Source organism: Xenopus laevis, chromosome 3L (genome assembly GCF_017654675.1).
Source record: "Xenopus laevis strain J_2021 chromosome 3L, Xenopus_laevis_v10.1, whole genome shotgun sequence".
Lineage (NCBI taxonomy): Eukaryota > Metazoa > Chordata > Amphibia > Anura > Pipidae > Xenopus > Xenopus laevis.
In genome coordinates, this window is record NC_054375.1 from 80,486,489 (window position 1) to 80,510,122 (window position 23,634).

At 39.2% G+C, this 23,634-nt stretch overlaps 1 protein-coding gene across 3 annotated transcripts in view; it reads left to right on the top strand.

The window, feature by feature from the left end:
• Window positions 1-23,634, top strand: part of cerk.L (ceramide kinase L homeolog) — a 57,734-nt gene that overhangs the window by 3,537 nt on the left and 30,563 nt on the right. The window contains exons 2-8 of one of the 3 annotated variants that reach the window (XM_041585099.1): window positions 6,598-6,671; window positions 8,708-8,779; window positions 12,874-12,987; window positions 13,940-14,062; window positions 19,705-19,830; window positions 19,945-20,008; window positions 22,762-22,907. In XM_041585099.1, coding sequence (XP_041441033.1) covers window positions 12,948-12,987; window positions 13,940-14,062; window positions 19,705-19,830; window positions 19,945-20,008; window positions 22,762-22,907 — 499 coding nt within the window. In that variant the 5' untranslated portion in view covers window positions 6,598-6,671; window positions 8,708-8,779; window positions 12,874-12,947. The remainder of the gene's footprint in view (window positions 1-6,597; window positions 6,672-8,707; window positions 8,780-12,873; window positions 12,988-13,939; window positions 14,063-19,704; window positions 19,831-19,944; window positions 20,009-22,761; window positions 22,908-23,634) is intronic. The other 2 variants (NM_001092758.1, XM_018250985.2) reach the window with 2 other exon arrangements.

The window sequence follows — 23,634 nt, forward strand, 5'->3', positions numbered from 1 at the left end:
TCTGCATTCTGTATCCTGACCCCCGCCTGCCTACGACAACTCTTCCTGCTTAACCCCTTGATTGACAACCCGGTTTGACCCTAGCCTGCCTGACGATTCTTGATATCTGCCTGCCTCGACCTTGCCTGTCTGACGAGTCTCTTGCCTGCTCCATTTGTACCGTGACCTTCGGCCCAAAAGACTCTGCTAACAGCCATGCCCCTTCGCCAGCCAGAACATCTCGCCTTGCACCCCTCGTTAAGTCCAGGTGGCACCCAAGTAAGCTGAGGGCACCTCCCGAAGCCCAACGGTGGTCACACTACTGGTGAAGCCGAGCCGAGACCAGGCATCGGGTGCCGGCCGTGACAAGTAGTAATGATCCAGGAATTCAAAGTTGTCACAGGAGCTTCCCATCTTGGATTTTGTTAGTAATAATCCAGGCCTTCAATTTATGCACAGAAGCTTGCCATCAGAAATTTCTTAGGAGTGTCAGTGACACTGCACATGCTCAGTGTGCTGTAGGAAGCTCTTGAGAAGATAGAGACTTAGAGAATTATTAAGGTTTCAAAGATGCCAGGTACTAATGATCTGAATTATTGACTAATCTTTTTGCTGTGACATTTCTAGTCTGTAAATTATATGTATATAGTGAGTGGGTCCTTAAAGGAAAACTTTACCCCCAAAATAAATATTTAAGCAACAGTTTATATCATATTACGTGACATATTAAAGAATCTTGCCAAACTGGTATATATATTTAAGTAAATATTGCCCTTTTAGATCTCTTGCCTTGAACCACCATTTTGTGAAGGTCTGTGTGCTGCCTCAGAGATCACCTGACCAGAAATACTACAACTCTAACTGTAACTGGAAAAAGTGAGGAAGCAAAAGACAGAACTCTGTCTGTTAATTGGCTCATGTGACCTATGTATGGTTTGTTTGGTTTGTGTGCACTGTGAATCCTTCGATCCCAGGGGGCGGCCCTTAATTTTTCTAAATGACAATTTTCTATTTAAGATTATCCAATGACACATGCTACTAAAAAAGTATATAATTATGAAAATGGTTTATTTGCATGAAGCACTTGAGCTGTTTTATTCAATATATTTTTATAGAGAACTACATAGTTCGAGGGTTATAGTTTTCCTTTAACGGAGTACTAAACCCCCCTAGTAACAAAATACCCCTATAACTGCCTGCCATTTCCCCCTCACCTCTTCCTCCCCATAATGTGCATTAGTCAAAAAGGTGCCCCTGACAAAAAGCCTGACACTAAAATGCAGAGCAGCAAGTTCTCAGGCACCATCTTCTGCCCGTTCACATTCTTCGAGTCTCTTCCCTGCAGCAGCATGTGCAGTAGGGCCTAGTCAGGAATTGCTTCAACTGCTCATGCTTATTTTCAGGGCCGCCATCGGGGGGGTGGGGGACAAGTGTCCCGGGCCTGAAGGGGGGCCCGGCACGGCTGCACTTTTCAAAGAGTCGGGCCCCCCTTGACAGCGCCAAAGCGGTGCCGCTCGATCAAAGTCCCGAACAGCCAAATGCAGAAGTGCCGAACAGATGAAGTCCTGAAGCCGCAAAAGGAGGCAACACTGAAGTCCTGAAGCAGCGAAAAGAAACAAAGTCACGAAAGGAGCCGACACTGAAGTCCTGAATCGGGGAAAAGCCACGAGTTAAATTCTACACCAATGTGGGTTTTTTTGTTTGTTTTTTTTTAATCCCCTGGCCACCAATGTTTTATTTTAATACTCTATAGGCCCCTGCCAATTTTTTTTTTAAAAAATATTTTCTGCGGCCCCAATTTTTTTAACTTGTAAGGGGGGCCCTGGCACCAAGGTTTTATGAGGGACCTGGTGCCAATGTTTTTTTTTTTTTTAAACTTGTAGGGGGGCCCTAACTACCAATTTTTTTAAAATAAACTTTTATGGAGGGCCCTGGCACCACAGTTTTTTTGTGTGTTGGGGGGGTTACCTTTTTTAGTGCTGATGTCTGTGAGGTCTTTTAACTGTGGTGTGGAGCGGGCGGGATCTGGGTGTCGCCTGGATGGGCGGGGTCCAAAAAATTTTGTTGTACGGGGCACCGTGATTTCTAATGGCAGCCCTGCTTATTGTCGGCAATGAGACAACGAAAGAGAATGCAAACAGGCAGCATATGGGAGAGGGGGCGATGGCAGGCAGTTAAGGGATTAAATGACAGCAGCCAAAAAAGCATGTGTAGTGAATCGGCAGAAAATAAGATGGGGTGTTACTTTGGCATATTTAAACACAGTGGGGCTCATTTATCAACACTGGGCAAATTTGCCCATGGGCAGTTACCCATAGCAACCAATCAGTGGTTAGCTTTTTAAAGCCAGCTGCAAGTAGAACAATGAATGCAACAATCTGATTGGTTGCCATGGGTTATTGCCCATGGGCAAATTTGCCCAGTGTTGATAAATGACCCCCAGTGATTTTTAATGCTAAAGGGCTGTGGTTGCCTTTGGGCTGGTACAGAAGTCCTAAACATAATGTTCAACATTTCTGCCCGACATCTTTAGTTAAACTTTAGTCCTCCTTTCAGTTATAGGAATCAGAAGAACACTGAAGTTCCAGCGAAGTCTTGGTCACAAAGAAAGGAAGAAATGCAAAAAGGCAGACATGGCAGTTCTTCACCAACAGTTTGAACTTTCTAGTATTACCAGAGTGTATTATTATGTAGTGGCTTGTATTTTCTAACAGCTTCTTTGTTGGGGTTAGGCTGATGGCATAATGGATGCTTATAGCACTGCATTTTTAAGTACAGGTATATATACAGAAACTTGTTATCCAGAAGTTTCGAACTCTGTGAAGGCCATATCCCATAGACTTCATTTTAATCAAACCATTAGAATTTTTAATTATGAATAGATTTTTCTCTAAAACAATAAACCAGTATATTTTACTGGATTCCAGCTAAGATATAATAAATGTTCTATGCCACAGTTCCTGTCGATTCTTGTCGGATATCTGCTGGCGAAGCACTTACAGGACTTATAATTGCAAGTCAATAGGGGTGCTGTTTCAAGCACACAAAGCACCCTGTGTGCCACTGCAGATGGACTCAGTCACTTTCTCTGCAATCTGATTACATTTGATCTGTAACCATCTGCCACATACGGTCTTTCTGTTTCAGTCATTCTGTGAAAACCCCTGTAAAGCAAACTGTTAGTATTCTTAGGGTGATATCCGGACACTTTGTTGCCTGTAGGAAATCTGCATTCCTCGTGGGCGACACAGTTCCGGAAATATCTTTCGATTATGACAAGCGGGAATCGCCTGAAGTGATTTCAATAGCTTAATCTCAGGAAAATTCAGTGGTAGGCAAATCCCATTAAGCACAGCTGAAAGGTATTTTGGGAGCTTTGTTGCTTGATTTTTATTTCTTTCTGTTTTTTAATTATTTCTGTTTTTTAAAGGAATACAGTCATGGGAAAATGTTTTTTTTTCTCAAAATGCATCAGTTTATAGTGCTGCTCCAGCTGAATTCTGCACTGAAATGCATTTTCCAAAGAGCAAACAGATTTTTTTTTTAATATTTAACTTTGAAATCTGACATTGGGCTAGACATTTGTTATGTGTGAGTCACATCACCACTAAACATATTTTCAATTTCCCAGGTGCCACAGTCATGTGACTTGTGCTCTGATAAACTAGGTGACTTAACATGTCATAGGGTAGGACTACATCTGTAATAGATGCCCGTTTGTTGTTTTAATTTTTCGAATAAAGCTGGACAGTGAATTTTACCCCACGTGTGTAGAATGGTTTTCTCACCTACCAAACCCCCTACATCTGATAAACTTTAGTCACTTTTTACTGCTGCGCTGCAAGTTATAGTGATATCACCCCCTTCCCTTTCCCCCAGCAGCCCATCAGCAGAACAATGGGAAGATAACCAGATTACAAGTCTCTGGTAGATACATAGATATAAGAACAGCACTCAATAATAAAAATCCATGTCCCCCTGAGACTCCTTCAGTTACATTAAATAGGAGAAACAATAGCCTGTCAGAAAGCAGTTCCATAGTGCAGCACTTGGTCTTTCTGAAATCACATGAACCGGCTAAATTACCTGAGACGGCTGCCTACACACTAATATTGCAACTAAAAAATATATACTTGTTGGTTCAGGAATACAATTTACTTGGTAGAATAATTTTGTTTGCAGTGTCAACAGTGTAATTTAGAAATAATAACTACACCATAGAAAGCATGACCGAATACCTTTAAAAGAGAATTCAACCTGTGGGGAAAAAAACCCGTATACCTCCCTCCTCCCCCCTCAGGCAAACTACCCCCCCCAGGGAAATGCCCCATACTTTGTACTTACCCCTCGGCGCAGATTCTTCCAGCGGAGTTGCATGCGTCCATCTTCCAGCTCCTCGGTAAGCTGACTGAGAGATCTGCTGCTTCCGTGTAATTCCGTGCATGCGCAGTTGTCGCAAACTGCTCCAACTGCGCACGCACAAAAAATACTTATCTCCCAGTCAGCTTACAGAGGAGCCCGGAAGATGGATGCATGCAACTCCGCTGGAAGAATCTGCGCAGAGGGGTTAGTACAAAGTATGGGGCTTGATTTTAACTGCTTTCATTTTGTTAAGTCTATTTGTTTATTGTTGCTGGGGCCTTGACCTCGACAACCAGATAGTATTTTAATTTGCAGGCGGGAAAAAGGTGGAGAAAGGCTAAGTGCTTAACCAAATAAGAATTGAAGACTAATCCAAAATTTTCCTAGAATAGGTCCATCCACAGCAGTGATCCCCAACCAGTGACTCGTGAGCAACACATTGCTCACCAACCTCTTGGATGTTGCTTCCAGTGGCCCCAATCAGGTGCTGCCAGTCACCACAGGGGCTACCAAATGGCCAATCACAGCACTTATTTTGCACCACCCAGAAAACTTATTTATGCTTGGGTTGCTCCCCAACTCTTTTAACATCTGAATGTGACTCACGTGTAGAAAAAAAAAAAAAAGGATAGGGGCCCCTGATATACAGTATGCTAAAAGGTGAATTTACCATTTAACTACAAACAGCCCACTTGTATGACTGTCTGCTCTGCTAATTTCACACTTTCATCTGAATGTCAAATTGCTCCAAAAAACCCAAAGCCCCCAAAAGACTGTGCCCCCAAAAAATTAACAAGCCTTCTCATAGCAATGCTCAAATGAACATTTCTAGGTAAACACTTGATCATCTTACCACTGCATCTGCTTCAGGTACTAAGTTTGTGGTTAACTATGGGAAGTTATTACAGATGTAAGGAGAAATTTTGACTGCCATAATTTGTTTGTCTGATATTAGCAGTGGCCACAACAATTTGCCTTAGGCACACTGTCCGGTTCTCTCCACCTGTGTTTTGTGTGGAGGCGGAGACAAGTGAATCCGTTGGAGTGATGGGGACACAGACTGTAGATTGCATACCTCCCAACTGTCCCGTTTGTAGTCCCTCTTTTGACAGCTGAGTCCCTCGTTTGTACTGTAAAGTCCCTATTTTCCCTGCACTGAACAGCTAGAAAAAGAAACAAAGTTTCTAACTTAATTGGCTTTTGGCAGAGAGCCACAGATGTAGATAAGATACTTTTGTAACAATTTTGAGATAAGCAAATAAGTCATTGTAACAATTAAGATAACAGGTCTCTTGGGAGAAGTTAGACTCACAGCTTAAAGGGCAATTCACCTTCATTAGCAAAACTGTAATAACTGAAAAAGAAAACAAAAATATGTTCAAACTTTCATAACCTGCCAAATTTTGTAAAATGAACATGGTAATTATGGGGTGTGGCCACAAAAATGGGAATGGCCAAAAATGTTCAGCGCGCTGCAACTTTTTTTTCCCTCTTTGTATTTCCAAAATGTGGGAGGTATGTAGATTGGCCTGAAAATGCATGTGTAGAGAAGTGGACAGTGTGCCTTTGACCTTAGAAGCTAAAGCTGTGTATATCTTCCCTAATAATGATTCTTTTGTGCGCATATTTTAAACGTGTTCAGGTCAGAATAAATGAGTCAACATGTTGTGTTTGCAAAGAAAGTTCTTTCTTTTCTGTTCGCTGGTCTCAATTTGTATGTGAGCACACAACATAGAGGGAAAATTGTTCACAATTTAGATTATTTCATTGCCTCGTTAGAGCTATATAACATAGAGGTTTGTATTTGCAATTCCTTTTTTGTATTTAAGATTTCCTCTATTTTTAATAGCTTTTGATAGGTTTTAGGTGCAAAGGTATTGAAGGGCAGCATGTTGTGTTTGTAAACAAAACACTGTGGTTTCCAATTGTGCTGAAATGGAGATCTGAATGCTCATGGCCTCAACCAGACTAATAATAAGGAATCATTTAACTCATGAACTTAGGTGCTCCCAAGCCTGTTCTCAAACACAGCTAAAACTCTTGTAGGGGCCCTTGCACATATTACATTACACAGGTTACCATGTAGTGAGAGGCACAGTGTTTCCCATGTTTCATTTCTGCTTTCCTCCCTACATAGCTGTGTTTTTTTACTCTTTACTGCTGTTTAGCACAATAGCAGATATATTGAAATGAATAGCAGCATAAACACAATTAGGAATGAAAATGTATGAATATAATTTTTTTTTTTATTCATAGATCGGAAACATTTCCCCCCCATTAACTACTAAATTATTCTCGTTCTTAAAAGAGCTGTGGTTATATAAAACAAGGTTAGTTCTTTCTTCCGCTGAACTTTTCTTGAACTCCTATTGATTAGACTGATTCATTGCAGGTCTAAGGTGCAATTTCCTTACAAGAATTCACTTAAATCAACAGACTGCCTAGCAAAATCCAGCTAAAATGTCCCCAGTGTCCTATGAGAGTTAAGGGTCTTGGAGGTCTATAAAAATCAATAGGCCTGAGGTTGAACAGAGCTCAATTAATGACAAACACATTAGCATTTATTTCCCACTTTATCAGCAACACGATCTGCCTGTAAACAACAACATTTCTATCAATGTGATATCTATCTGCTGAAAATGTACTCCTGGCATTGGCATGGGAATGTTTACCTTTTTATATGGAGTCTTATCTGTATCTTAAGGTGGCCATACACGGCAGATAAAGCTGCCGACATCGGTCGTTTAGACCAGTTTGACAGCTTATCTGCCCGTGTATGGAGGCTTCCGCCGGGTCTTCCCGATCAATATCTGTACACAATATCGATCGGGAAGGTTTGATTTTCTCCCAACCGACCGGTCGGAGCTCATTGCACTCGTCGTAATCTGATTGTTCGGCCAAACGCCCAAACATTCAGATTACCCCCGATAAAGCCCTGCTGTTATTGGCATATCGGGGAAAAGATGGATCTTATAGTGTATGGCCAGCTTTAGTTAGACTTTGCTACCTCCTGAAGCTGACGTGGGAATTAGCTTGCTGGTGTGATTCAGCAATGGTAGTGTGTGTATTGGAGGTGATGTTGAGCCCAGTATTGTAAATTAGGCTAAGCCCCCAGGTGTATATTTTTGGCCTACAGATAGACACAGGCAGAGAATCCACCCCTACGCTCTTAACAGCTTTTTGATGTGCCTACACCCTGAGCCATTGGACACTTTTAGCTTCACACTATCAACTGGGAAGTGCTGACAGGAACACTGGGATTTCCAAGTCAGGGTTTTTTTGGGCACTTTAGCATTGTGGGTGTGGGCTACAAACAAAAAAAAACCGCTTAAAACTCCTGTAGTCACCCTTTTGCGCTCATTCCAAGGCCTGTTCTCCACAAACATTTAGCTAAAGAGCATGTCAATAATTTAATGCAAAACACATTTTCTATACAAAACAACAAGTATTTAATACTTGTGTTTTAGTCATTGTTACACATTTTACTGTTGAATTCCTAGTTTCAAACTGTGCGCAAGAAATTGTAGTTGAAGATCCACATTAACATTGATATAGAAATGGTAAAACTGCTTAATTTTTAACAGTGCCTAATCTTAATAAATAACTCGTCTCTTTGTCAGATAATGTCTCTGGTGCCTGAAAATTATTATTTTTTATGATAAATAGCGATATCCTTTTAGTTTCAGTTTCAGTTTCAGTGCAAAAATGAAGCATTTTCACCATGACATGATTGTACTGACAAGGATAAAGCAATTTGAGTTGTTTTGAATTGTTACATTTGGCCATCTTGTCCCCTGTCCGAGAGACAGTCAGATTTGTCCAGTATGGTCCTCCACATATGTGGGCACATAACTGGACAAAGATCTGCTTGTTTGATGACTTCAACAAACAAACCAATTTAACACCTATTTCCTATGCATATTTTATGTCTAGGTTAATATTAATGCAGATTCAACCATTCAAACTTGGCTTTGGAAGGTGGATAGAATGTGGCACAAAGCATTAGAAGTAAAAGGAATATAAAGAATGTGTCCATGCAAGTCAATGTTTTTACAGCCATAATTATTAATACATTTGGGACCCAGTTCTGAGTCAATTGGCCATAAAAACTTTGCATGGGCAAACACTTTCACGTTGCCGCAAGGGTGCAGGGATTCGTAAAAGTCTCACCATAAACGTAGAAAATCTTAAATAATGTAAGAATCATAGTCTTTCACATCACCATAGGTTTAAGACAAATGGCATAGTTAATACACGTTTTATGAGGATTATTATCATATAGATGTTTCATCGTACAGTTTTGTTCAGTAGTCTGTTGGTTGCTGTAGTCTGACTGTTATTTGTATCGCATGCTGTTCTCCATCAGGAATCTGCTTGACAAGAGTGCTCCACCAAACAAGAGGCCTAGTAAACCGTTTCACTCGGCAATTCCCTTCAGGTATGACTTATTCTTGTTAATTATTTCATTATTGGAAAATGCAAATTTTAGATGATGTATCAATCCTATTATTAATTACTAACCCTGTTTGATCACTGTGGAGTTTGTTTTAGGCTAGGCCAGGTCCACGCTGGGAAACTAGTTATCAGGTCTCCTAGTATACCATAGGACTAGCAAACACTGCTCTGCAAACACAGCTGGTATTGTTTACTAATGTGTGTCTCAGCTGTCACTCATCCATATGGCCTCAGAATAACTTATAGAGAAGCAAAACAGGGTGTAATTTATCTGTCTCTTGCCTAAGATATATTTCCAAAGTGATCTTAACTTTTGTGAAATATAAAAAGATAGACAGACACAGATAGTTGAACTACATTAGGTAAGGTGTTTGTGAAGTAAAACATGATGCCTTTTAAATTTAGTGTGTGGTTTGCTAGTTAGCCAGTTCTAGTTAGACATGTTTCTGGCTCAAATCATTGTTTTCGAGTTCAGTTTACAGAAAACATTTGCTGAGGCAAACTAAGGGCAACTGCTAATTGTGTTTTTATTGAGTTTTTGTGGAATTAGCTGAGTTTGTTGTTCCATTCCTTGTTCTAAAGGTCTTTTGCCACAAAAGCATGTTTAATTATTTGTATTGCCCCCATGTCAAATTTGAGCATAGAACATTCTTGCTAGGTTGAATTTTTAGTGTGTATATACAGCAAGCATAGCTGCTTCTTTTGGTAAGTATTTTTCTGACTTAAATTCTTCATCTAGCTGAAAGAAACAGCCAGGAAATAGTTTAACCCGGAAAGGTAAACAGACCCACTCCCAGGCCCATGGCTGGCTTTACCCTTATTGGGACTGATTAAAGTAGAGGTGAGCAAAGCCTTTACCCTTCTGTAGATTCAAAGTACTGCTTAGCACATGGCATTTAATCTTTGTAGTTGTAGTATTTCCTCCATATTTGTAATATTATTGCATTGTACAACCATACAGAGAGGCAATTAACAGTATATAAAGACATATTGCATATAAAATTTTTCATGATCATAGTATCATAGTTTTTAACATTGACTTAAAACAGTTGTTGTCCCACTATTGTAGGACTTTGCAAAAGGTAAACATTCCCTTTTAAGTTTCAGTATTTTGGCAAGAATGTTTTTAATATGTATTATTTCTTTTTGGTTTTCCGATTTCATGCTTGAAAAATCACGCCAGATATAACAAATTCACCCCAAAATGACCAAGGCACAATAACACCAAGATGTCGGTTAGAACCTTAAACTGGCTATACACTGATAGATTGGCAAAGTCACAAAACAAGTGGCTCTGTGCACTATTTGGCACAAAACAAGTGGATCTGTGGACTATTTGGCCACCCACCTGGTTGCTATTGCTGTCATATAAGTGAACCCCATTTTATGGTTTTCATGGGACGGCTTTTAAAAATAAAACTAAGTGCGGATTCTTCTGGATATATTTTGTTTAATTTGCTGTCTCTGCACCCAGGCACATTTACCGCAGTTATCGAGCCAGTATCAGAGTGAAATATATATATATATATATATATATATATATATATATATATAGTGTCAAACCACCAAAAGATGTAAAATATGGGAAAACTTAAAATCAGGGGATGTAAAATTGAGGCTTCGCTGTGTTTATATTTCACTGACTGGCCATGCACGTTCAAATTTTATTTGTCGCATGGCGAAAGCTTGGGTATTGATTTGTTAGGAACTCCCTGTTTCTTCAGACCTGTGATTACCTTGCCTGGTTCCTTGTTCCTCCCTGGTTCCCTGCCTTTTGCCCCTGTTCCAGTTCCCATTGATTATTTGATCTCCTGATAATTGACCTTAGGCCCGTTTCTTTGGGTTGATCCTTGTTTTCAGCCTGCCCAGACCTCAGCCTGTTTTGTTGAACTTTCCTTGGTTGCTGCCAGCTCAGACCTCTGCCTATATTACGGACTTGTTTGTTTGCTGCCTGCCTCCAACCACTGGCCTGCCCTGATCCTTTACACAGCACATAGGCTCCTACCTGCCAGCCACACACCTGTGGCCAGACCTGACACGATCATACGTTTTAATGCAATGATCTAAAAACTAACCATTCAGGTTTAAACTGTAGCATTAAAGTAGGACAAATAACAAATCAGACAATGTTCAGGCCATTAATTGTCAGACAACAATTGTAGGAAAGTTAGCAGAAATAGCAGTGATGGTCACCCATGGATATCGTCAGGTAATACATACAAAGAAATTTTCTAATCTGTTTGATCGACTGAACGACCGATCACCATGGGATCACCATGGTATAAAAATTGTCAGGACAATTATTCCACACATGGTCCGAAACTCTAATGAAACAATGTTTAAATCGGTGCGTGTATGGCCAGCTTAAGTTGTACAGCGTAGAACCATTTATACCAACACTGTATGATCATCTTGTAAAGCTAAAACTTAATACAGTTTAAAAAATAAATTAAATCCATCAGGCTAATGCAGGGATTAGACACGCACATCCAAGTGGAGATCAGTGTTATGGCTTGTGAGCTGTTGAATGAGTTCATTTGTTTGTGGTCGTGTTGTACTAATAGCCAACTAGTCATCTGGATTGTGTAATTGTTTGGCCAGGTATAAGCTTCAACATTCTTTCTTTCTGAACATGGTTACTATTTCAGTGATTCGTGGGGTCATAATATCCTGTGTGATACTACAGACTTTGTACCCCCATGATACAAGTATGGGATCCATTATTTGGAATACGTGGGACTGTTGGTATTTTGTATACCAAGACCTCGTTTATAAAAGCAAAACTCAGAGAAAAGGCTATTCAAATAAGTGAGGTTATTTATTAGACAAAGACAAACAAGACAAGAGTTTTGCCTAGGAAGTTGTCACAACCACACCACAGCATAGTACTTAAGTGTGACAGGAGAACTTCCCAAAGACACTCCTATTACAATAAGCTTTTATACCTTTTAACAGAGCATTTACCATAAGAGTAAAGGGTACACGGAAATACCATACATGTTCAAAAACCCTCCTCCTATATTAGAAGGCATGTAAGCTTACTATAGTAAATATTGCAATACTTGTTACATCATTTTATGTTTCCCTGATTCCAATATACACAAACCATAAAATATATGTCTTCTAGTTTGAGACAGGATGGGTGTTTGCAGTTCTGAAGCAACACTTCTGTATCTACCGTATATACTCGAGTATAAGCCGAGTTTTTCAGCCCCCAAAATATGCTGAAAAACTCTACCTCGGCTTATATTCGGGTCAAGTGCAAAAACGGTCGCCGGCATCTAAGAATAGTCGCCGGGCCTAAGAATAGTCGCCGGTGTCCAAGAATAGTCCCCGGCGTCCAAGAATAGTTTCCAAGAATATTCGCCGGCGTCCAAGAATTGTCGCCGGAATCCAAAAACGAGACCCCGGCACCTCCAATGGGAGCAGAAACCCTCAATTTTTTGATTGAAACTTACCAGAAGCTGCTGCATTTCTCACCCTCGGCTTATACTCGAGTCAATAAGCTTTCCCAGTTTTTGGAGGTAAAATTAGGTACCTCGGCTTATACTCGGGACGGCTTATATATTATTTGACTTCTGTCTGCAGAGTCTTGACCTTTGGTCAGCATGTCATTGTATGATTACCTGAGACCACTAGCATCAGCCTTCCCTTCCCCCTTATCTGCCTCAGGTCTGGCCTTTGTATGTACCAGGACAAGGGGTCTTGATCTTTAATTTATATTAATAGTCCTAAATACCAGCCATTACCCGTCATGGAATAGGGTGTTCTCATTATTCTATTGTTAATATCATTATTTTATTGTCAGGACCTGGGGTTTCTAGTTAAATGGCTTTAACTGGAGAATTTAATTCTTACATTCATTCTTATATTATTCCGTTTTTGAGTTAACCAGTATAGAGAGAGAGAGAGAGAGAGAGAGAGAGAGAGAGAGAGAGAGAGAGAGAGAGAGTGTGTGTGTGTGTGTGTGTGTGTGTGTGTGTTTTGAAAAAACAAAAGACAATACATATATGTGCTGTTATGTGGTATGGCCCATAACATCTGATTTAATTTCATCCCCTGTTTCTCTCCCTGTAGGTGGTGTTACCGTCCCAGTGACTGAAATTGTTTCAGTAGGGGAAGCAGAGATTGATGAGAAGTACTACAACAGTATGAAATGGCAGCATATTTGTAAGCCTCGTGCATTTACAGGTATAAAGAATACTGCTGACAGTATTTATTTTCTCAACAGTAACAAGTATCTGGAGTTTGCTATGCCATGACTTATCTTTTTTAAAAATAAATTGATATTTTAGTCATTTTACTTAAAGAAATTGCTTCCCTGGGCTGTTGTGACCAGTATTAATGATTTTTATTATTATTATAACTTTATTTACTGCTCTCATTGTTGCTGAAATGTAGGATTTCGTACATAATTAATAGCTGCCTAGTGTAAACTTAGCCTCTTAGATAAAACATTTATAAAACTTATTTTAGTGCTCTTATCTAAAAGGCTTGTGTACTTACAGCATTCTTGTATATAAGTATTTTGATAACGCTTGAAACTATAAGGCCAATGGTAGAAGGGGCATTCAACTTTTCCTTAGGAAAGAGCTGTCAAGGCAAAATGGCAATAATTACTCCTGAGAAAGGCTTTATCCCATGAAAATACATTTTTGTCAAATCACCATGTACAAATTGGTCTGGGACTCAAAGATGAGAAGCTGTGGCTAATTAGTAGATGGCAATGACAGTCAGTCCTTTTATAATGTCCCCGCTAACAACCTATCAAGGGATAGATACTTAGTGGCTCCATAGAAGGCTGTGTATGAAGGAGAGTGAGTTTCGCCCCCTGAAACATTGATGCACAGGCGGTTACAATAAATGGGGTAAGCTCCCCAACTGTGTATAAATGGGTGTGTGGGGCTCCGTTCTTCTTGACTCGCTTCAATAACTAGCAGGCCGCAAAATCTGTCCATTAATTAATTAATCATTACATAGCATAATATCTGATGTCTGTATTAAGATATTATTTTACTGTTATAAAATATTTTAATGTAATATTTTTGAGAGAAACTGCTTTTCTTTATAATTATCAAGCTGTATATCTTGCTTGCATGTCAGTGATGGCAATGTTCAGTGTTCATTTGTTTATATATTTTAGTACGTTATGTACAGAGAGTGAGGAAGCACCGCTGGCGGTGCAAGGAGGTGACCTTTTGGTGCAGTGATGAGCAGCTTTTTTATCAGTGGTTACAAGCATTTCATGATCTACTTGAGCAGCAAAGTAAGTTGGATTATGTTTAAATTGACAAGTATTGCATTGTTCTCACGAGTAGTCATTAAGCCCTCATTGAATCTCTTTAACACTCTCAAGTTGGGTACTAGAACTATAAGGTTAATGGCACAAAGGGTCATTTTGAGGTTTTTGAATACTTGTATGGTGAAAAAAATACTCAAAATTGACTTTCATCTTGAATGGGAATCTCCTGTAAGTGCTCAGTGCAATCAAACGGTAGGTTCATATCACTAAAAACTGCTGTATTATTGCACAAAAAGCATCAGACTCTTGCAACAGAGGCTTATGAACTGATTCCATTAGTTTAGTACATGTTTAAATTGTTTGTAAACCCAACTATAAACCTTTGCACTCCATTGCAAATTGCATTTCATTATAAGCAGCAATATACATTAATTACACATTTCAAGTAATTTTAAAGTTAGTTATTGAAAGCAGCATCCATCTGGCTATGTCTTGCATACTGGTTCTGATTACATGAACCATTGAAACAATGCAATCATTATGCACTTGGGTTTACAACTTTTTTAATAGGTCTGTGACATTCTCACTTGATTTGTCAGTGTTTTGCTGTTAGGTATAGGTGCACTGTGCAAGCAGTAAAAGCCACAAAAGATTGAATAAATAAAATCAATAACCCAAGTATAAACTGCATCTCACAAGATAATTTTTATGATTGATTGTGTAGCATTCACCTAGTACACACTCCAATAGGAATGTAATTAAATGGCAATAAAAGCCAATAATTGTGTGATGGGAGTGGACAATTTGATAAGGAATACCCTAGTGGCTCTCGCTACTCTTTTCCTGTTGGTGTTGCTTTTTGTAAAAATCCACTATAGCCTTTTAACAAGAGGTGTCCGCATGAACAGAGCTGCCAATGCCCTTACACATCACCCCTAAAATAATAGGTGTCATTGATTTGCTGGCCATTTTAAAGGAACAGTAACACCAAAAAATTAAAGTGTTTAAAGTAATGAAAATATCATGTAGTGTTGCCCTGCACTGGTAAAACTGATGTGTTTGCTTCAGAAACACTACTATAGTTCATATAGACAAGCTGCTGAATATCAATGGCGGAAATTGGAAAAAGGCTATATGGCACAGCATAAGGGCAGGGGCACACGGGCAGATTCGGGGAGATTTAGTCGCCTGGCGACTAATCGCCTCTTCTGTGGGGCGACAATCTCCCCGAACTGCCTTCCCCCTGCCCTCCGCCTGCTATAATTAGAAAACACCAGCACTGATGCACTTGCGGCGCTTCGATTTCCGAAGTTGCCTCACGAGGCAACTTCGGGCGACTTTGGAAAACGAAGCGCCACAAGTGCATCGGTGCTGGCGTTTTTTCATTATACCAGGGGGAAGGCAGTTTGGGGAGATTGTCGCCCCGCAGAAGAGGCAATTAGTCACCAGGCGACTAAATCTCCCCGAATCTGCCCGTGTGCCCCTGCCCTAAATATTGGAGAACAGATAATATTATGTTCTACAGGGCTTATCTGCTATCTGCTGTGTAACTTGAGCCTTTTCTCCTTTGAATAGCTGTCGCCATTGCTACACAGCAACTTATTAATATAAACAATAGTAGTGTTTCTGAAGCAAACACAGCAGATTTACCAGTGAAGGGCAACACTGTATTATATTTGTATTTAATTTTTTGATGTTACTGTTCCTTTAATGGAACAGTGGCCTGTTTAGGATCCCAGTTTATGTGGCACATTACTTATATCATACACTTCACATAGGTTGTCAATTTCTAGCATTTTTTAGCTCTTTGCTTCTCGCTCTTCTCACTTTCTGCTCTGAGGCATAAAGCTTCAGCGGAACTGCATTTTTCCAGGGGGACAAATGTGAACTCCTGCTGGCATATTACATTTCTGTACAGTTTTATTTGTAAAAAGTAACAATAGTTGACATTTAGCTGCCTTCCAATTTGAGGTGTGTTAATGGCCACTACTTAAGATAAATGCCAGCACTTGTAGCGTTTCACAGGCTGGCACACTTTGCAACAAAAATTATACATTTTAGAGTGTTTACCGGGCTTGCTGAGCTACTGGTGGAGAAGAGTAGGGGAAATAAAACTAGAGGATTGTTTGAAAAAGGAAATCACAAAATTAAAAGAATTAAATAAACAGAAGTACAGTTGATTTCCACAAATAAAGGGAAGTATAGTAGTTCACCTTTATATTAAATATTAGTATATTCTAGAGCAATCTATTATAAGCAACATTTCATTATTATTTTTTTGTTTTATAATAAGTAGCTTGTCATTTTCTAGCCTGCATCTGAAATACCTCTCAGGCTCAGAATCCCGTTAAGGTTTATTCTACCTTTAAAGGGATTCTGTCATGGGAAACATGTTTTTGCCAAAATGTTTCTCAGATCCCCCCAGCCATAAGACTTGTGGTTTAATAAACTCTTTACTGCTGTGCTGCAAGTTGGAGTGATATTACTTTCTTTGCTTTCCTTCCACAGCAGCTTAACAACAGAACAATGGGAAGTTTACAGATAACAGCTGCCTGACAGCTAATTACTTAAAATGCTCCAGCCTAGTGGTAGATATGAGAATAGCACTCAATAGTAAAAATTCAAGTCTAGCCAACCCAAGTCACAGTGCCTTCAGTTACATTGAGTAGGAGAAACAATAGCTTATCTGAACACAGTTCCATTCCATCTTAAAGTGCTGGCTTTTTCCAAAAGCATAGGACTAGGATACAATGACCTGAGGTGGCTGCCTACACACCATTATTACTACTAAATAAATACATTTAAATAGTAGAATTAATTTTAAATTGTAAATAGTAGAATTAATTTCTTGCAATGTACACTGTGAAATTTAGTAATAAATACTATATCATAAAAATCATAACGGAATCCCTTTAAAAGTCAAAGAACACCAAACAATTAAATGGTTTGTGTTTTTCCTTTTTCCAGCAGTTAAAGCTAAAGATTTGCTTTAGTCTAACAAGTGATGTCAACATACAAAGCCAGTTTTGGTGGCCTGTTGAGTACAGGTAGTCTAAGAATCCAAATGATTATTTTATATCACAACTTTAGAGTGCAGTTATTGCACACACATTTATAAAGTGCCAACATTGTGGACCACAAAATATTGCTCTTTCCAAATCTATATATTAAACTATTTTGGTAGGGTTTGCCTTGTGTGGTTACTGTGTCATTAACATCACTGATTAAATGACTTTGGCAGCATTATGATTATCATTAATAATGTTTATGAAGCACCAAAATATACGACCCGACTTTACAATAAATTGGTGCATACATTAAAAATACAGATTAAATACAATGAAGAAGGTCAAGCAGAAGTGATCCTGAAATGCAGAGGTTCTTCTCACTCAATTGCAAAGGCTTGGAGTAGGCACTTTAAAGAACAGTTTAGTGTAAAAATAAAAACTGGATACATAGGCTGATCAAAATAAAAAATATTTCTAATATAGTTTATCCAGTCTTTATAGATTTTTGGCTGTCTAACAGACCCCAACTTCCTGCTTCACATATTTCTAACTCTTAGATTGCCAACGATTTGAAGGGGGGCTACATGAGACATAACTGTTCAGTGAGTTTGTTTTTGATCTTTAGCATGCAGGTCAGATTCAAAAGCCAACAGTTATGACCCATAAAGCCCCCCCCCCTACAGTCATTGATTGGTTACTGTCTGATAACAAATAAGAGAGTGCAAAGCATGAAGTAGCGTTCTAGCAATTATGTTAGAAATCTGGTCACTTTATACATTACATTTTGAAAATGTTTTCTATTTTGCACAGCCTATCTATTTACCTAGTTTTTTTTTAATCTTTACACCAAACAATTCCTTTAATGATTCAAAATAAATATAACTGAATACATGCAGGGAATGGCAGCATTAACTCCAGTTATAGGACTGGGGGGTAAGTCCTTACAGAATTCATAGCTGCCAACTCATCTTAGAGTTTGTTCATTTTCTAATGTAGGTGGCCCAGCATTACAGTTTCGATCATTTCTGAGGCAACAAGTATGTTCCCCCCCCCCCCCAAATATCTACCGTAATTTACCTTCATGCTGGGCTTCCAGCAGTATCCAGAACTGCAATAAACATTCTTGTCAATATTCACCTTAATATGCTTTCTGGCTGTCTCCCATCCAATTAATATTTTGGGCCACCTAGGGCCTGCTCCATAGTGTGGGTACTATAAAATCATGCCAGCAAGGGTAGTGCCCTTTGCTAGGAAAGTTGGTTAGTTCAAAAGTAGCAAACAGGGCTGGAACTAGGGGTAGGCAGAAGAAGCACCTGCCTAGGGTGCATCGATAGTAGGGATGCACCGAATCCACTATTTTGGATTCGGCGAATCCTTCACGAAAGATTCGACCGAATACCGAACCAAATCCGAATCCTAATTTGCATAAGCAAATTAGAGGTGGGAAGGGGAAAACATTTTTTATTTCCTTTTTTTGTGACAAAAAGTCCACCCCTAATTTGCATATGCAAATTCGGATTCGGTTCGGCCTTGAAGAAGGATTCGGCTGAATCCGAATCCTACTGAAAAAGGCCGAATCCCAAACCGAATCCTGGATTCGGTGTATCCCTAATCGATAGGGAGGTGCAGGTTCCTGTTAAAAGATCTTCTGCCTGCCCCTTACCTTTCCACCCCTCTCCTCCCCTCTGCTGCTCTACCCTCTGATGCTCACCCCTGTATAACCGCAGCCCCCCTGTGTGACATCATGGTGCATGTGCACACCCCACATGGGGGTTGGGGGGAGTGAGGTGCCTGATGGGTTGCCTAGGGCGCCCAGTTGGCCCTGGTACCAAATCTAGAGGGTAAAGCATACTGATGTGTAATAGTGCTGTTGATGGAAGCATTTGCCACACACTGAATGGATTCTTCTGATGAATTGAAAACAAATAGGCAACCAACTGTAACCCATCAGGGGTAGCTATTGGAAAAATTATCAGCATGTCCGCAACCTGATATTTAAAGGTAAAGGGAAAAAAACTGTAACAAAAAAAATCTATTTCTAAACCAACCACTTGTTATTTACATATCTTCATCATGTATTTGTGTGTTGTGCAGAAGGAGCCGCGTTATATGCTTCCAGTGTTCAGGGTATACTGTTTCAGTAGGATAAAATGTCAGCTATGTAAATAAAGTCTTCATTGTGTATATATGTATAGTGCACTTATGTGTTTGCTAGTACACACGTGTTCAGACATTATGTAAGTAAGGAATGATTTTATTGGAAAATCAGTGCTTTTACTTTAATTTCCCCTTTTGCCCTGCTTAGTTTAAGAAATAACAAAAAAAATACTTTTTTTGTGATTAAAACAATAGGCAAAAAATATGTTCAGTGCAAGTCTTATTCATCGAGCTCATGTTGAACAAGGGGTAATATTGCCCCTGTAATTACATGTTTCTTGTGCTTTTGCTTTTATAACTTATTTTTACTTTGAAAACCAATAAAACATAATTTGACCAAGGGTCCTCAAAATTATGAATACAACTGTATTATGTTTGATCATTTTCAGCTGATGGGCAGGTTAAACTTGCCAGTGATAAAGGTGGCTTCAAAGTTATTAATGTAAAGGACATCATAAACACTCCTTTTAACAGAAAAAAACATTCTCTTTTTATCTGCAGCTCATAGACCAAAGAACTTGCTAGTTTATATTAATCCTTATGGTGGGAAGAAAAGAGGTAAACAGATATATGAGAATAAAGTGGCTCCATTATTCAGTGCTGCTGGGATTTGTGCTGATGTCATAGGTAGGTAAAACATCGTATGAAGTTGAATATATTATTTGTGTTTGACTACAAAATGGTTATATTTAGTATGGTACTGATCATTTTGACAAAGGACTCTCATTTCTCTCATTGCAGTTACTGAGTATGCAAACCATGCTAGAGATCACCTATATGATGCCAACCTGGAAAAATATGACGGGTATGTATTACCGACTGACATGCAAACTTCTAGTACAGCATAGTATAATATTTACATTTGCTCTTCTGTAGTTGAATATGTTGATACATAAAAGCAATCTAAGCTATGAAATAATTCCTTATTATGTGATTGTAATTAGTTTAATATCACTTGTCGCATGACTTTTGAAGTTTGTGTGTTATGAGAAAATCTAAAAAATATCTGATGTCACGTCTTCTTTCCATCACTTACATAAAAGCACTCAGGTCATGGAACATTTTTGAATGTTCTTTTAGAAAGCCTGTAGAAGCCTTCTGCAATTTTCTTCTATGAGCAGCCACTTGTTCATGAAGTACATTATAGGGCCTGTGTTGAGCATCACACGCTCGACTGCACAGTGATATTGAGTGTATTTACACAACCAGAACTTCAGTGCCCAGCGTTCCACCATCAGTCAAGGATGTCAAAGAGTGCTGAAAGGTCATAAGGTTGTCAGTTATCTCACTCTGAGGGACATAATTGCCTGTCCAGAGCTAGCCTCAGGGCTCAACAGTTTATTTTGTCTCATAACTGTTATATTTTTCTGAAGTACATTAATATGTGCCACGAAGACAACTTATTTCAGGCAATATCCCATATATTGCTACAGTGTGTGTCATGAGACTGGCATTGTACAAATGTTTTGTTTGTAGACATTGTTTTACCATAGGGTAACAGGAAAAAAACAGCCCTGACTATTTAGTTAGTTCATATGTAGCACAGGCAAACGCTGAGCGAAGTTGGAATGCATCAAGTTGTGTTCGATCTGTGTTTTCCATGCTTACCTCGTGAATGCAGGTCAGATGCTAGCCTGTAAAAGCCAGGGCCGGAACTAGGGGTAGCCAGAGTAGGTGCCTGCCTAGGGCGCAATCGTGGGGGGGGTGCACTTTTAAGGGGATTTTTTTATTTTTTAAACCCTGGTTTGCATGGCCTTTAATAGTTTTTAATTTTATAAACTGATTTTCCCTGGACATACTCCATATCAGCTAGCTGATATGGAGTATGTCCAGGAAAGGAAAATTACGGTAAGTATGATACAATTTTCCCTTGTTTCAACCCCCATTTGCACTGCCCACCTCCCTCTTGGCAGCTTCTAACACAGGTAAACAGATGATAAGGGGCAGTATGATGGATTTTTGGCTGCTGCTGGCACAGGTACATATTTGGGGGCAATATGATGGATTTGTGGCTGCTGTTGGCAAAGTTACAAATGAGCGCAATATGATAGGTGCTGGCACAGGCACATGGGGCAACATGGCTGCTGGTACAGGGGACAATATGAATGGTAAGGTGGGAAATGGTAATGCAGGAACGGGTGAGGGGTACTGATTGAAGCTCTTGCCTAGGGTTCCAAAATACCTTGGCCCTGCTAAAAGCCCTTAAAGTAAAGATTTAAATATTTTCATAATAGGGTTTGATTTTAAAGTGGACCCGTCACCCAGACATAAAAATCTGTATAATAAAAGTCCTTCTTGAATTAAATATGAAATCCAATTTCTTTTTTTTATTAAAGCATTCATAGCTCTTGTAAACTCATTTAAAAATATCAGCTGTCAATCAAGTATTGCCTACCCCGCCTCTATGCCTAGGCATAGAGGTGGGGCAAGCAATTACTTTCACTTTCCATTCAGCACTTCCTAGATGTCACTGCTCTCCCTACATTCCCCCAGCTCTCTTAACGATTTAATTGTGTAACCAGGACATGGGGATGGACATTGGGTCCCTGTCCCCTGGTGCACAAACAAGATTCTGAGATGATACAAGACTTGCCTTAATAACATTGTCCACAAAATGGCTCCTTCCTGGTTGCTATAATTATGAGTTCTCAGACTGATGGAAACAAGATTCAAATAATTTATACAGTGTAATTAAAGTTCATTTTGCTTGACTAACATGATAAAATAGGATTTGGATAATTTTTTTTGGGTGACGGGTCCCCTTTAATAGGGTTTTGAGATATTTTAAAACTATGCTCCCAAGATTGAAAGGGCTGGATTTTACAAAATCCAAAGCCTTATAGAATCCATATTTACATAACATTTAAGGAGAACTAAACCCCTAAAAAAAAATCCCTACCCCCCCACCCTACATAGACCCCCCTCCCTCCTCCCCCCAGCCTAGCTGCTACACCAGGCAAATAGCCCTAAGTCTGTACTTACTCTCTCTGTGCAGATTCTGTCCAGCGGAGTTCCATCTTCAGCTGGTTCGGTAATCTTCGGAATGAGACCGTGCCTAGATGACCTCGACAGGTTTTAGATTGTATTTTCGGATTCTAGCCATTTACAGGGTTAGGGTATAATAAATCTCAATAATTTTTTTTTTAACCCGAAAATGTGAGTTTTGACCAAAAAAAAATCATATCAAAAACTCGAATTTCCATGGAAAACACAACTTGAACCCTAATAACCCCCTAAATGTTCATTAAGATTCACTTTATGAAAATACAGTTGTTATAACTAAAGCGAAACGGCAACTTTTACTCCTGTGTATAAAATTAACAATGTGATGTCCTTAGGTATTACAAATAAAGGCATGTATTTTATTTTGACACTTTGTTGCCTAATAACAGTGTTTCTTTAACAGTGCTAAGCTGACAACTTTTTTTTTTACATGAATATCTTTTCTTGCAGTGATTAAACCTTATTATATGACATTTTCTGTTACTGATTAAAGTGTGTGCATCCAGTATTTTAGTTGATTGGTTCTAACTGAATGATTCCTTTTATTTTTGCCAGGGTTGTTTGTGTTGGTGGGGATGGAATGTTCAGCGAAGTGCTGCATGGCCTCATTGTCAGAATGCAAAAAGATTCTGATGTAGATCACAACAATCCCAGTGCACAGTTATCTCGGTGTAATATGAGGATTGGCATTATCCCTGCTGGTAAGACAGCTAATAATGAACCTTTTAACATCATAGTGTTCTGTTTATTAATGATCTGACATTGTCTTTTTTGATTGATGTTGAAGAACATGCTGGATATTGCATGGCTGTGGGGAAAATTAGTGATTCACTGATTTAGAATTGAACAATACCTCAAAGGTGGCACTAAAGGCTTTTACTATTATATATGGTGTGTATACTTGAATATACAGTCAACAATGTATTTGGACGGATGACTTCTCCCCAGCTTGGCCATCTTGGAATTCTGCTTAGCTGCTCTGGTGGAGTCCCTCAGCTTTTGTGCCACATATCAATAAATCATTTATCTGGTTTAAATTAATGTGTATGTGATTAGATTCAGTCACTGTACAGAACCCTTTTCAGTACAATACGAAGCTCACTAATAAGTAATTTTGATTATGGCACACACTAGGTTATAAACAGTTATTCTGGACTCTGTTAGCATTACTGAGGATTAGGAACTTTTTTAGACAAGCTTAATTCTGTTTGCGTTTTATCTGCCCTACTAATTGCTTTATTCATCCAAAATAATATAGGTTATTTCGAAAATGTTGCAGAAAGCTTCAGTGAAAATTATTTTAGTAGATGGCTTGATTAATTAGATACCATGGAGTTCTGACAAGTGTGGACCACCTTAAAATATGTCATTGCTAAAGCAGTTGGTGTGCCAAAGCTTCTCTGCCTTCTGCATTAGGTGTGTTTGCTA